The sequence below is a fragment of the Perissodus microlepis genome, chromosome 22, assembly GCF_051167445.1.
Source record: "Perissodus microlepis isolate ML-2025 ecotype Zambia chromosome 22, ASM5116744v1, whole genome shotgun sequence".
Classification (NCBI taxonomy): Eukaryota; Metazoa; Chordata; class Actinopteri; order Cichliformes; family Cichlidae; genus Perissodus; species Perissodus microlepis.
This window is the reverse complement of record NC_140481.1, coordinates 23,153,725-23,168,873: the sequence shown is the minus strand read 5'-3', so window position 1 is coordinate 23,168,873 and position 15,149 is coordinate 23,153,725. Positions and strand designations below refer to the sequence as shown.

Below are 15,149 nucleotides of genomic sequence, written 5' to 3'. Positions count from 1 at the left end.
AACGGAAGTCGTCTCTCGGGCAGAGACAGCAGCCTCGGCTCGGTCGGTGACAGCAGCAACCGTTACCGCTGACAGCTAACGTTAGCTCGGGTCTGGCCGCCGCGGGTTGGCTCGCTTCGTTTCTTTCTTAGTTTGGAAAATAAACACTATGGCGGCCGCGGATCACCGGTTCTCGAGTGACGGCGGGCCGGCCAGCAGAGGAGGGTTCCCGGCCGGGGAGAGCAGCAACGACCGCGACGGTTCGGGTGGCGGCAGCGGGGAGAGCGAACGGGAGCGGGATCGAGCCACCTTCGAGTGCAACATTTGCTTGGACACTGCCAGGGACGCCGTCATCAGTCTGTGCGGACACCTGTTCTGGTACGTGCTGGTTTCATTTGTTTCGCAAACACGGACGTTTCTAACGGCGGAATCACGCCCCTCGACGCTCCGGTAATCAGTCGGTTGTGAACGGGATAAGAGACTATTAGATAACTCTGTGAAGGGTGTTTGTCTTCAGCATGTAGCTGAACTTTAACCCGTGAACTAAGCCGCCTTTTTAATGCATTAAAGAGTGATCACATGTCTTTTAAGGGAATAAAGTTTCTGGAATCAGCAGATCAGCATATGTACACCACCACAGAGGATTTCAAATTAATCAGTCTGGGATTGAAGCGCAGACTCTCAGCTGATGAGCAGTTTCATAGCTGGATTATTATCAGTTCTCAGTGTTTCATGTCTGATTTAACAGACCAAGATAAGTGCGTACTGTGAAACCACACGAGTCGTTAAAAAGTCTGCGATGCAAGTTTTTGGTCAGACCACCCAGCCCTAGTCAGAGGTCACAGCTGCAATTGGCGCCTGGTTTGATCGGTGACACATTAACTTCTGTGTTCCACCTCCCTGCTGATCATGGGCAGCTTTCAGATCAGGTTCACAAAATGCTGAATGCACATAATGGGGAGTGAAAACGCCTTGTAGCTATGGCCTCGGTGAGCCAGAATCCTGAGATTAGAAAACAACATAGCTGACAAGTTTTATCAAAGACTGAAAGTAGGTGTTGGGTAACAGCTGTAATTCTAGTTTGTTCCATCAGTTGGCTCTGGCCTTGCACAAGGCTCAACCTTCAGTCCACTCTGTGTTGAATATTTACACACGCTCAGTGATGTGGTGGCTTCATTCATGAGTTGTGACTCTTGGCTGAGGTTAATGTGGGATTAGGGCCAATCCGAAGGTCATCCTAATCGTTTCCAGCAGAACTGTAGCTGATGTCAAAGTGTAGTGGGCACCTGTTTGTAGTTTTAAGTCACAAAGGCTGGATGAGTGTTTTGGCAACAGAGACCTGTGTGGGCTTACACAGTGACATGTTTGCGATGTTTGTTCTCTCGGTTTCACAGGTGAGGCGTTTGCTGGGTGGAGAAAAGCTCAGCAGCAAACATGAAAATAAAAACAGACGTGTTTTAACTGTCCAAGATCCATCATATCATCTCATCCGCAGGAGATAACATGATAGGAGCAACCTGTAATTTTATTTTGTCTTTTATTTGAAATGAAAATTCTGATAGGGATGCAAAATCTAAGCAGGCAAGAACTAGAGCAGACCAGCTACCACTGGCTTCTCTAGTCTGCAGGTGACTGAACCAGAAACCCTGATAAACCTAAAGGCATAGAATGAAACATTGCATGTGTGGGGAGGAGGGTAAATGTGGCTTGTAGTTTTAAAAAGGCCTTTAAGAGCTCATTTAGACTACAAACCCCAGCTAAGCGTACATACTTGCATACATACATATTGTATAGACTTCAAGCACTTTATCTACGACTCCTCCATGGCCACATGCATGTTTTTTGGACTGTAGGAGGAAGCCGAACCTACCCAAACACAGGAAGAACGTGCAGACTCAACACAGGAAGGCTCCGTCCAGCCAGTGGATTCAAACCTAGAACCTTCTTGCTGTGAGGTGACAGTGTTTCGCACAAATTGCATGACGTGAAATACAAGAAACTTACTAATCATTACACAATTCTGGTGCGGGTTTGTCTATTTTGGTCCTTCCAAAATGACCAAACTCACTCTTCGCCCGGCTTTGTCAGGCTTAATTTAGTTTGGTTTAACTTTTTTTTGTTTATCAGTTAGGGCTGCACGATTTTGCATAAAATGAGAATCACGATTTTTTGGCTTAGAATTGAGATCACGATTCTCTCACGATTTTCTTTTCCAATATAAATATTTATTGCACTTATTAACTGCACATCAACTTCGTAACAGTTGAAACTGAACATAAAAACAATAAATAAACATAAAAACAACAAATGTCTCACGTTTTGTGGTTGCCGCAAAATGTTGTACTGCTTGAAATTCCGTCTCCACCGTTGCTCGACACTGCGTGTATAGAGCAGGTAGTGCAACAATAGAAAAATAGTTGCGGGACGGCACTGTGTAGCGTTTGTCTAGGGTGTTGATCATTTTCCTAAATCCCTCGTTTTGCACTGTGTTGATGGGAGCCATATCTTTGGTCAAGTGATAAGTAATAGCCTCCGTAATTTCTTTGTGCCTGCGGGAGTTCAACGGGTATAGGGAAGCGCTGTATAAGGTTCCCGTTATTGATGTTTGAGTGGTTGACCGGGACGGATTTTCTCCTGTCACTTTCTCGTCATCCCTGACGTGCTCTCCGTTGTTTTTTCCCTGCTAATTTTAGCATCACACGGCACAGCCAGTGTTGCCAACTCCTCAGTAAGGAAAATCGCTATTGGTTGTCCTAAAAGTCGCTAGAAGTCGCTAAATGACGTCATCGCCTAATTTGCATAATTGGTCATGCTAATCTAATTGTAACCTATGTTGTTGGAGAGAGAAATAACATCGTGGAAGAGACATAAAGTGAGTAAAAAACGTCCTAAATGCATTTAGAGTTTATTTAGAACTACAAATTAAATTTCTTTTAGCAATTATTGTTTATTTTAATGTCACAATTCCAACCCTGCTCCTTTATCCGGGCTTGGACCGGCAAAAGTGACCCGAAATAGGCACTCTGGTGGAGTTACTTTGTGTGTGTGTGTTTACAAGTAGTTTTAAACCTTGTGATCCACAAAACAGCATAAGAGTAAAAGAAGAACTGACTGCGTTACAGCACCCGCTGCTTGTTGAGAGTAAAAGCGATACGCGCTTTCACGTCTTCTTTTAGCGACTTTTTTTTTTTTTTTGAAAAAAAGTCGCTAAGGGGTCTGAAAACTCGCTAAATATAGCGACAAAGTCGCTAAGTTCGCAACACTGGGCACAGCTTCTGTATCACGTGGTATAAGGCTCCGCCCTTGTCATTTGTTGAGCAGAAAGAGTGAGCGCTTGTTTTCATGCAGATTACGTCCCGGATCAAAATGCGGTACAATCGTCGTCGTCTTTTTTTTTTTTTTTATCGTTGTCATTTGGAAATGAGATCGCACATAAGTATGAATCGAGATCGCGATTTTCTAACGATTAATCGTGCAGCCCTAATATCAGTAACTTTTTCTGTTAATCAGTAGAAACAACCCTACAGTTAGGGGCACAGTTGCCTTACAGCGTTGTGTTTAGGCTCCCTCGTTACATGCTGATGTAATTTAGTTGCCGTGTTACTCGTGTCTCCCTCTGCTCTCTGAAGTCCTGATGAAACGGCGATGATGAAACCGTCAGCAAGGATAGAAGAACACCTTTAGATTAAAGTTGCATCAGCGCTGCAAGCCTACATCTAATCTTTTTTTAACCACACGAAACTCCCAGCCTTTCACCTGATCAGCCGAGCATTCATTCTGACTGTGTGTGGCCGATTCTCTATCAGTAGACTCCTGCTAGTTTATACATTGTGCAGCTTCCAGATTTATGTGTGAGAGATGTTAATTTCCTTTTAACACTTCAAGGTTAATGAGCGTGTGACATCTTTACAGTCCCAGAGTGAGCGCACACTCGAGCATACTTGTCGTCCACACAGGCTGCAGAGCAAATGAATTTGCTCCTCCAGGATGAGAGCTCATCAAGTTAGAATTAGAAATGTATCAAAAAAATAAATATGCTCATTAATATTATCCAGTAAGCCTCTGAAAAGAATCCCGCGTTTCAGTTGAGATATTTAAAACCTTAAAGAGTTTGACATAAAGGTATGATTATAAAATAGTTACATTTAGGTTTTCCTTAATCTGACTGGAGACATCCCAAACCCTCTTTTGGGAACCACCAACTTTTAATCACTACATAAATCTACACTCAGTGGTTACTTATAGGAGTTGGACCCCCTTTTTGCCTTCAGATCTGTCTTAATTCTTCGTGGCATAAATTTAACAATGTGCTGCTCCATATTGATATGATAGCATCACACAGTTCCTGCTCATATTATGATGCGAGTCTCCTGTTCCATCACATCTCAAAGGTGCTCTGAGATCTGATGACTGTGGAGTCCATTTGAGTGCAGTGAGCTAATTGTCATGTTCAAGAAATCAGTTTAAGATGATCTGAGGTTTGTGACATGGTGTGTTAAACTGCTGGAAGCAGCCATCAGAAAATGGTGCACTGTAGTCATAAATGGTTGGACATAGTCAGTAACTATACTCAGGTAGACAGGGGTGTTTAAATGATGCTCAGTTGATACCAAGCGTACCAATAAAATATCCTCCACTCCATCAAACCACCAGGAGCTTAAACTGTTGATGCAAAGCAGGATGGATCCTTGCTTTCATGCTACACCTAACTCTGACTATCATCCAAATATTGAAATGAACACTCGTTAGACTAAAGATTTGACCTGCGTGTATTCAGAGATTCTCTTCTGCATCAGGTATTATTTTCACTTCCTCGATCATGTCATGCAACAAGTGGTTCTTAGGATTTTTTTGGTCGCCTGTATCTCGAGATGTTTGCGGACAGTCTTATTCTTTCTGATGAAAACCAGTGCATCATCCATCTCTGGGGGCTGAAATGAGGCTGTTTTTAAATCGGTGTCTTTGTGGTTTGTTGCACATTCCCAGCAGTAAACGAGACTTTGAAATGTTTCCCGGGAATAGGCTAATGTGCTGTAAAGCAGTGCTGGATCTTTTGAAAATAGTTATATATTGTAGATATTGATATTTTACAGTTACTGCTTAGAGAGTGATTGATTATCTTTTATCAACACCAGTGCAATTATTGATTCTGCTTATAGGTCACATTGTTCAGTGTAAACAGTGTAGAAATGAAGCATAAAAACAAAAGCTTGCATGCAAATCAGGTGTGCAGTATAATATGGCAGGATTGATAAAAGATGTTGGTTAGGTTGGAGCCTGACAGATATGGAAGCAGTTCTCTATTTGATGTTTCTGCTGTGTTTGATTATTCAGGTTCACTAATGTGATGTGACTCATGTGGATAACATAACTGTCCTGTGCTTTCTTTATTGACGCTTATGGTTAACTTAAAAGTGGTTAATGACAAGCATAGATCAGACTCGAACACGTTCTTAACAAGAGAGCAGAAATTTCTGGCTTTATCTGGTGAGGTGTGGAGAAGGTTTCGCAAGAGTCTTTACAAAAACAACGCTGCTATGAAAAATCAGAGCCTCAGGATTAGTCAGTTTACTTGCTGTTCAGCCTGATGCAGTTTTCTATTGACATAAGATGGGAACGTCTTCCAAATTAAGTCAATTTTACATGGAATGAGCCGTACGGATTATTGGATTATTATTAATCTCTGGCTCTTTTCCACAGTGCGTCTTTTGTCCTGTCCCCCTCCCCTCAGCCCAGCCTGGTTCTGGTCAGCCTGGTTCTGACAGAGGTTTCTTCCTGTTGAAAGGAAGTTTTTCCTTCCCGCTGTCACAAAGTAGGGTTTTTGTTTTGTTAATTGCTGCATTCTTGTTTTAATGTTATGAAATGACTCAAGTGAGGTCACTTGAGTCTGTGGTACCTTAAGGAGGCATATAGTCTGCATTCTGGCTTCATTGCCACTTATTGGATATTAAGAAGCTAGTTTCAGGTTGTCTAAACGTGTGCCCACATGCTTAGTCAGAGCTGATAGGTTTGTTTTATTAACTTTTGGCTTTGCACTTTGTTCAGCTGTTGGTATCCACGAGAAAGCCATTCTCAGCAGCAATCTGATAGCTGGTATTAAAGCAATGTACACACTGAGACGTGCTGTGAAAGTCTGAGCATGTGTGTAAAGATTTGCAGATTAACACAGGGTTTTGTGTTATGGATTGGCTCTGCTGGTTGTTAGTTTGTTCACATTAAGTTGTTGACTTGGGCTCACCTGATGCGGTGAATGTTATGTAATTGTTATGGTGTCAAAAACAAGCCCTGCCTGTTCCCCTGCATGACTGGGGTTAGAGTAGAAAAGAATTATATAAGTACTACTGCACTAGTTACTTAACGTTATCAGTTTATCTGACAAAGAATCTCTGGTGAGTAGAAAGGATTTACAAACAGAAAACAGTTGAGGCACTTAGAGGAAACTTTAACCACAGAAATTTATTTTCACCTTTCCAGCACACTTAAGGTACAGTTAAATCTGCTGACTGTGTTTTCTTTATAAATATTGCCAGTGGAAAAATGTTCTGCTCACTTCAAGGAGAAATTTTAAGTTTTATACTTTTTATTCTTGAAATCTTTAAACCAACTAATCTAAGTTTCTTCTGATTGGCTACCTCTGACAAACAGAAGGTTAAAACAGTAGATGAATGGGGTTAGAGGAATGCTAGTGCTGTTCCAGCAGGGCAAGCAAGGAAAGCACTGCTTGCACAGTGAAGTGAAACTGATCTCCCTCTTTTCATCTCAAACAGCATCTCTCATTGCCTGTTTGCAACATCCTTTAAATTTCTGCCATCTTGTGGCCACAGTTGCTTGTTGTCTCTGGAAGCGGGTTTAACTTTGCTTCAAGTGGAATCTGAAGCACCTCTTCATTTCACGGGCTTGTCCATGTCATTGTAAAAATAGTTTAAGTTTGTCAAGCTGAGAGCCCAGCAGCTTTTCTTACTGTTTGCTTCTGTCCTTTGTGGATAAACCTGTGTGGTCTGTAACAGTAATAGGAAACCATCATGCTAGACAATCTGCCGTTCATTTTCTCAGCTTGCATTTCAGTAAAAGTCAGCACAACACTGACCTCGTTATTTTACCTTTGCCCATGTTTAATATGAACATCCACCACTGTGACAGTAAATAAGAAAATGAACAACAGGTTTAATATTTGTCTGCGGTGTGCTCACATGAATTAGGCCAGAAACAAACCCAAAAAACACAGTTATGGGCTTTGTGATGATTAAGCTGTGTGTAGTTTTGATAACTGCAGTTTGGTGCATTGAAAGTTGAAAATCAGACTTTTAGTAATTTGTTTTTAAATCTTTAATGGTATAATGTGTTGATCAGGTCATAAACAGCTGGTCAATATTTTAAACAACTTTTTAATTTATCAGCTGAATAAGTTTCAAGTAAGAACTCAAGCTGTTAACTTAAATATATTGACTGTGTTTTAATGTGAGTGCACCAGGACTCTTATCTTTGCTGAGGTCTGCTGTGGGTAGTTTGGTCTATTTAAAGGTTTTTTTTTTTGTTTTGTTTTGTTTTGGGGTTTTTTGGTATCCAATGAGACAGAATGTCAGTGGTGCAGATCATATATAAAAGATGGATGCATAAGCCAAAAGTTACTGTATTTGCACATCCACCTCTGTCAGCAGCCACCAAATAGTTTTTTGTACAAGGCTGTAAATATGTTTTTTCTTATTCAAGGTTGGTCATTTTGTGTGGATGACACAAAGTGACAAAAACCGTTTCTGTTGTTTCCTTGAAGTAGCTATAAGCTGTTAATATGAAGAAATATTCAGCACTTGAGTACTGTTTGTCTTGAAAATACCTCAGTGTTGGGGCGTCTCCCCCAAACCTGCATCCTGGCCTCCCACAATGCAGCAGCAGGTTGGCCTGGCCCGCAGTCTTGAAAACAGATGAAGCCAATTAATGCAAACAATAGGGAGCATTTTAATCAGCCACCTTTGAGGAGCGGGTTTGTCTGGTATTTAAAATTTCTGCTCTCCTCTGGAACTCATCCATTATATATTCAGGTAAAGATAAATGTCTGCAGGAGTGTGGGAGTTACTGTTGATGTTTTAACTGAAAGATGCTGTTGTGAGAATGTAAATTAATCTTTTCTTTTCTCGCTCTTTACAGCTGGCCCTGTCTTCATCAGGTGAGTGTTTCATACTTCCTGTAGTGTGTTTTTACAGGGCTTGTAGAGACTTGATTAAGCAGTTCAAGGTCATTTCATTTCAATATTGAAAATTGTGATATTTGTTTTTAAAGTGTACGTGATTCACAGCTCAAAATTATGATTATTTATATTATACTGGAACTTGACGAGGCTCCTCAGCTTTCTTAAATAAGCTGATTTCCATTTAAGTAAACTTTTTTTTGATTGGCTGCCCCCCACAAGGTTCTGACAGCAGGTGGGTGGGGCTTTTTGTGCTGAAGCAGTCTGTAAGGGCTCCTAGCATTTAGCTCAGGATTATTATTGGCTTCATTTTAAGGGGTCAAACTAACAGCACAGCGAGGAAGACCTCAGTGAAGGTCCACAGTCCTCAGAGGAGGCCTGTAATCAGCACAATCAGTTCAGGGTGATGATGTAAGCTCAGTGTGGAAGCTGCACCTGTCGGTTGATTTAATGCAGCTTAAAGATGCTAATGTACTTAATGCCTCCTCTTACTGCCACTTCCTTCACCGCTCACCACTGTAAACATGTTGTACTTCACATCTCTTGCTGTAAATAAAGTTTTAGAAAATGCAGTGGGTAGCGTCACTTAGGTTCCACTCTTGAATCGCCAAATAAAGATCGGTTTGTGTGACGTGTATTGCAATCATTTTGACATCCTTCTCCTTGCTCTGCTCCTCCTCATCAGTGGTTGGAGACGCGACCAAGCCGACAGCAGTGTCCCGTGTGCAAGGCGGGCATCAGCAGAGAGAAAGTAATCCCGCTGTACGGCAGAGGGAGCTCCAGCCAGGAGGACCCCAGGTGAGCAGAGTCTTCGCTGTGTGTGTGTCTTTTTTGGTTGTTAGCTTCTGTCTGTTTGTGACTGTTTCTGCTGTTTCAGGTTGAAAACTCCACCCCGGCCTCAGGGGCAGAGAACAGAGCCTGAGAGCAGAGGCGGGGTGAGTTGGTTTATATTTTCACACTGGTTTTTAAATAAAAAGCTGAGTTTAGCTTATATTAAAGCTTCTTTGCTGGGTTTCCCTCTTTGCTCAGATGTTCCGCGGTTTCGGGGACACCGGCTTCCACATGTCTTTCGGCATCGGAGCGTTCCCCTTCGGCTTCTTCACAACAGTCTTCAACGCCAACGACCCCTTCCACAGAGCAGGTAAACAAAGGAAATAAAGTCTTCTGCTATTACAGCTGAACCCCAGAAAATATCAGCCTAGAGATATAAATAAAAATAATATAAAGTTTTGTTGTTAACAGATATTAATTATTGTGCTTTTGTATTCATTCAAACTGAGTGTATAACAAGGCTCTCTGTAGGAGCCTGTGTGTTTAATAAAAGTCCAGCTCAAAAGAATTTTAGCAAATCCAAAAATGATGTTTGGATTTTCTTCCTTGGATTTACACATGCATGCGTATGATAGTTGTAGGACATGCAAGCATTAGCAAATCCGTAGTCAGGCCTGAATAAATTGACTCATCAGTGTGAATAATTACAAGACTGCGAGCCTGAAGCCCTCAGGTTATCAGTGTGCTAAATGATTGGTTTTAAGCAGCATTAATCCCCTAAGCCACGATTAAAACCCTAAAAGTTTCTTCCTTGTTATTTCTCCACGTTTCACTGCTGGACCTGTTTAATTGGTCTTTAATTTTCCATCTTAGATTTAGTATAGTTTCATTTTAAAGCACATGTTTTCTCTGTCACTCATCTCCAGACACTTGTAATAGATTGTATTTTAAATTTAAATTGACCAGCATTATAGTGAAAACTGTTTCCCATCAGTCTCTTTGCTGGGGGTCAGCACAGTCTCTCTTGTGCTGATGTATGGAAGGTCGTTTCTACCACAGGAGCAAAAAAAATACAACTTAACACTTTTTTTTTTTTTTCCAGAAGTTGGAGTTGGAAAGCTATACATTTCTTTATTTTTAGTGGCAAAATTTTCCACAGAGGAGTTTGTACCATGAATGTGAGATTTGCTGTGTGAGCATGCAGTAACACTGCCCTCTAGAGGTCAGAATGTTCCAGTGCACATTGCGTTTTATCAATGGGAAAACTGCAAACTGCAAAAAAAACTCTTATGCCTCAGGCTGCTAAAATAGATCTAGAAAGGAGAAGAAAATAACTTCAGTGGATTCTTCCCCTGAAGACTAAAGACATGTGGGCTCAGAGTCAGTTTGGCACAGGAAACGATCAGAGCAGGAGCAATCTGAAAATGGCTTCAGATGTAGTTCAGAGGTGCACAAGGAAAATTCCTCAAGGAACAAACTATAAACACTCACAGCTATACTAACCTTCACAATCCTTCTCCTCTTCCTGTAGATCAGTACGTCGGTGACCACCAGGGCAACGGCAATGGCAATGGCAACAACGGCAATAACAACTGGCAAGACTCTCTATTCCTGTTCGTCGCCATCTTCTTCTTCTTCTGGCTGCTAAGCGTGTGACGCAGACCTGGTGGCGGACACACGAGTTATTATTGATGTCTGGGAGGGAGGGGCGCATTAAACAAAAAAACAAAACGGCAAACACAACTCGCACACTTAACCCGAGCCACAGACACACACTCACGTTCCATTTTCTAACCGGAGGGGGTAGAGGGAGGTTTGTGTTTGAGACCATGAATACAGAAGTTTGATTTTTCTCTTCCTCACTATATCAGATCACTTCAGGACACTCGGCCCCACCCCTCTCCTCCACCTGCTCTTTATTTATGCAAGACGTTCACTGGAAAGTAGTGCAGCGCCTGTCCCCCAAGGCGAGTTAGCCCTCCCAGTGTGCACACAGCTGTAGATGGATGCACAGAGAGCATAAAGAGGCAGTATTACATGATCAGGGTGAGCTACGTTGCGAGATCTTATTCGTCTTTTGGTGTCCAGTGTTGCAGAAGAAGAAAGCTGGGTGGAGCAGTCTTTAGGAAAGTGGGTTTTCCTGAAGCACAGAGAGGAAGGGTGTGAGAGGGGTTAGAATACAGGGAGGAGACGTTCTCCTAGAATTGGCGACAGACAGAAGCGGCCCTGTGGGATGCTTTTGTGTTTTGTTGGTTTTTTTCTTCTTCTTCTAAACATTTGTCTTAACAAAAATTGCCTTCGCACTGTGAAGCTGTCTGTAGTCGGAGCTGCCCTACACCTCGGGGCGCATGCCGTTGTCGGACCACTTGTTCCTTGTAGTTCCCTGCGTGTTTGGGGAAAAATGGGCCGGTTAGGTTGTTTTTCATGCCCACATCAGCTACTTTACAGAGTGTGAGGTGCACGGTTAACAAAAGGGGGCAGAATAAATCAATATGCAGGATTGAAAAGCAGCAGTTTGGTGAACCGTTCTCCTCCCCTCACACGTGATTTAAAAAAAAAAAAAAAAAAAAAAAAAAAAAAAAGATCTAAATTACGTCCTTTGATTTTTCCTGACTGTATGTGTCTGAGTGCGTGTGTATACATTCTGTATTTGTACATATGGATATTGTAAATGCTGTTTTTATGTGTTTCTGACTGGAGGACCAGCCGTGGAGAGCAAAAGAGAACAAGATGTGGGTCTTGAGATGCTTCTTGCTTTTCGGAGCTCGTTTGATTAAAAAAGTTGATAATCCCCCTCCTGAGAAAGCAGAATTTTGTTGCCCCGCTAATGTGATGATTTGACGAGGCTTGTAGTTCTTTTGACTGTACAGCAGAGTAACTGACACAAATTCATTTTAATGTGATTAAAAATGTGAAGTGCAAAGTGTTAAGTGACCCCTGAGGTTTTTTTGTGTTTTTTTTGTTTTGTTTTTTTTCTTCTTGAATATTCTAGTCAAACATGGGCCAAAATAAACGAATCAGAGTCATAGCGCTTTATGCTTCATGTTTTCCCACATCAGAATCTCCCACAGTTATGCAGAAATCAACTGCACTCAAGTGTGAGTTACTAGGAGTCTGATGAGCACTTCTTCCTCTTATATTTTTCCCCCTCTTCAAACACACTTCACACTGAAAGGCTTCTTGTAACTTTATAGCACGCGGTGAGCTCTGCCTGGGAATCCAGAATGGCTCAAGCCGAGCTCCACTGATTTGCATCCAGATCTTTAGCACTTCAACAATCATATCGGGGTCAGAGATGAATGCGGGTCCTCTATAGTTGCCCAGGGCTCATCCTCTCTCAACACTTGATGTTGTGAGGCTTATGTGACACTAAAACAAGTGATGGAAGTCTTTGGAGAAACGTGGAGACGTAGTGCAAAACCAAAAATGAACTAAGATTAAAACATGGTCTCGTTCTGTGTTGTCTTTTTCTTCTTTCTTTTTTTTATCTTATTGAAGTGGGCAATTAAACAACTGACTTAACTTACAGAAAATGATCAAGTTATTCATTGAAAGCTTCTCAGATGTGATCATTTGCTACATTAAAAGCTGACCTGTTGTGATCTTTCATTATTTATACTGTCAGAGGTAAAATGGGTGTTGTGCTAAAAACTGGGACTTTTACTTTGTAACAGGAATGCTGTTTGTGGCTTAATATCATTCACAAGGGATTCATTTGACATGTTTCACATATTATAGGCCAGGGGTCCCCAATCCCAGTCCACGAGAGCCGGTGTCCCTGCAGGTTTTAGATGTGTCCTTGATCCAACACAGCTGATTTAAATGGATAAATTACCTTCTCAACGTGTCTTGAAGTTCCCCAGAGGCCTGGTAATGAACTAATCATATGATTCAGGTGTGTTGACCCAGGGTGAGATCTGAAAACCTGCAGGGACACCGGCCCTCGTGGACTGGGATTAAGGACCCCTGTTATAGGCCAACAAGTTATTTAAAGCAGTTTAAATACAGAAAATCACTTTTTCGCACAATACTGGCTCTATGTGGACTGATAGCTCTACAGCAACCCCAGCACCCTTCCCTGGTTGTATTAACCAGGGAATGGTGCTCTGTTTTATGGGGGCTCAGCTCCTAGTCACAATGTCATGCATGCCAGTGCCTTGTGATTAATATTAATAGAATACGATGTTTTCACATTTGCAAAGCTCAATTCAAACTGGATAAACATTACAATGTTACATTCAAGAGCAGCTTAATTAATTGGATGAGCTATTGTAGTTTCTAAGAGTAATTTGAAGTAAATAATCAGAGATTTCAATCTAATCCACACATTTTAGGGTGGAGCTTTTAGTTGGATGAGATAAGAAACATGCACAACATTATTTTAGTCTCCTAAGAGTTCAACTGATCATCAAGCACTTAACCTTCCTCTTGTGTTAACGTTGGGATAAAAGTGCCTTTAAATTTACTACATTAAGGCTTATTGACTTTAGGGAATCTCTATTTAAACAAAATTACATTTCACTAAATTATTGCTTTGCTGAAAAAGATGACCTTTGCATAAGACTATAAAACAATAATTAGTGCCAAAACTGAAATCATAAACACACTGAGAATAAGAGGGGCTCGTCTCTTTACCTGTTTGCTTCTTTGCCTGAACAAACAGCCTCATTTATCCTGACTGCTTCACTGAAACCGTTTTGATCTGTTTATGCTGTTGTCATTGAAGAAAGTTATCGTGGCAATCATAGACCTTGAACGGAAAAAAGTCCACGGCAACATTTGGAATGACAGTGATGAGGAATACCTGGATGCTTTTACTGGTGTTCTTCTTGCTGGAGTGTACACATCCAGCACTGGGACACGTCGACAGGCAGAACGATTTTCCAGGCAACAATGTCACTGTTGTAATAATGTCAAGAGTCCTCAGATTTTACAACAGAGATACTAGAGCAACATCTGAGGTGCTTGCACCTATCCAGGATGTATGGGAAAATCAGCATCTGCTCTCTGGGAGGCAGGGAAAGCTGTGCTGAGAGGTTAACAATTTCATTCTCATCACATAAGAAGAAAAGGGAACGCAAATGTATTTAACAATTAGAAGAAACAATTAAATCCTTAGACAAAGCCTATGTTTTCTCCCAGGAACAGGAAATGCTGAGCTTAATACACAAGGCAAAACTAAAATTAAATGAAATTATTGATTTTAAAAAAAAAAAAAAGAGAGAGAGAGAGAGAGAGAGAGAGAGAGAGAGAGAACCCCCCCCAGATGTGCTGGGAACACAGTACTGGAGCCTCAAAGAATAAACAAAACTTTCAGGGACTTTTATTCAGACTGGAAATATTAAATATTCATAAAATATATTTAATGAAAATAATTGAGGAAAAAAAATAATAATTCTAGGTAAAACTATGTAAAAATAGAGATTTCAGTGCTACCATTCAGTAGCTCAAACATCAAATGACACATATGCTTTAAAAGCATTAATATTGGCTCATCTATGACAGCATGGTGGGAGTTTTTAAAAAGCTTTAGTCTTCATTAATCACATGCATACACCAATCTGGAATAACCCTGAAGTCTGAAAAAACAATAACATGATAAACTTCCTAGATTGCAGTTTTAAAGGAAGTAAATGCTTAGAACATATATTTAAAGGAATAGATTTCATTCCATCTGACAGATTAGAATTACAATAAGGGATTAACGTGAATAGATTTTTAGACAATCATCAAATTAATTCTACAGTAATAAAAGAAAAAGAAATTTAAGCCTAATCAGGTCAAATTATAAACACTATCAAGTGTGGTGCTATCCATAATCTCAAAACCCCCAAACTACTGACTAAAATATACAAGGCACTCTCCAAAATCCAAAATCAGATCAGTGAATAAATCAATATCTCTTCCTATTGTGAAATGGGGCAGATTTATCAGTCAGCTTTAAACTGGTCTCGTCTCAGATATGTTGAAAAAGCTTTAAAATGACTAGAAACCCCAATCTACAATTCATACAGTACAATCCTGCAGAGTGCACTATACAAGGCCAATGTGAGATGGGTTTTTATCAAAAATCCTAATGAAGTTCTAATAAAATAGGACTATCAAGTCACCATTATAGCGAATACCGTAATATTTTACTTGTGAAAGTAAAAAAGGTGATTCTGGTAGTAAATATGAAACTGAACTCAGAGGTAGGAAAAATGGCTCTAAAAGT

At 40.9% G+C, this 15,149-nt stretch overlaps 1 protein-coding gene across 1 annotated transcript; it reads left to right on the top strand.

The window, feature by feature from the left end:
• Nucleotides 1–20: 20 nt before the first annotated feature.
• rnf5 (ring finger protein 5) lies at nt 21–11,961 on the top strand. The gene is made up of 6 exons (XM_084918631.1): nt 21–357; nt 8,125–8,143; nt 8,850–8,962; nt 9,042–9,099; nt 9,194–9,305; nt 10,467–11,961. The coding sequence occupies exons 1-6, from the start codon at nt 149–151 to the stop codon at nt 10,589–10,591; spliced, it is 636 nt and encodes a 211-aa protein (XP_084774757.1). The 5' UTR covers nt 21–148; the 3' UTR covers nt 10,592–11,961.
• Nucleotides 11,962–15,149: the final 3,188 nt, after the last annotated feature.

What these genes read in the sequence shown, in the direction of transcription:
- rnf5 (XM_084918631.1), top strand. Translation starts at nt 149, where the DNA reads ATGGCGGCCGCGGATCACCGGTTCTCGAGTGACGGCGGGCCGGCCAGC. An exon ending in TCCAGCCAGGAGGACCCCAG is followed by an intron (nt 8,963 to 9,041) that starts GTGAGCAGAGTC and finishes CTGCTGTTTCAG; the next exon opens with GTTGAAAACTCCACCCCGGC. An exon ending in CGACCCCTTCCACAGAGCAG is followed by an intron (nt 9,306 to 10,466) that starts GTAAACAAAGGA and finishes CTCTTCCTGTAG; the next exon opens with ATCAGTACGTCGGTGACCAC.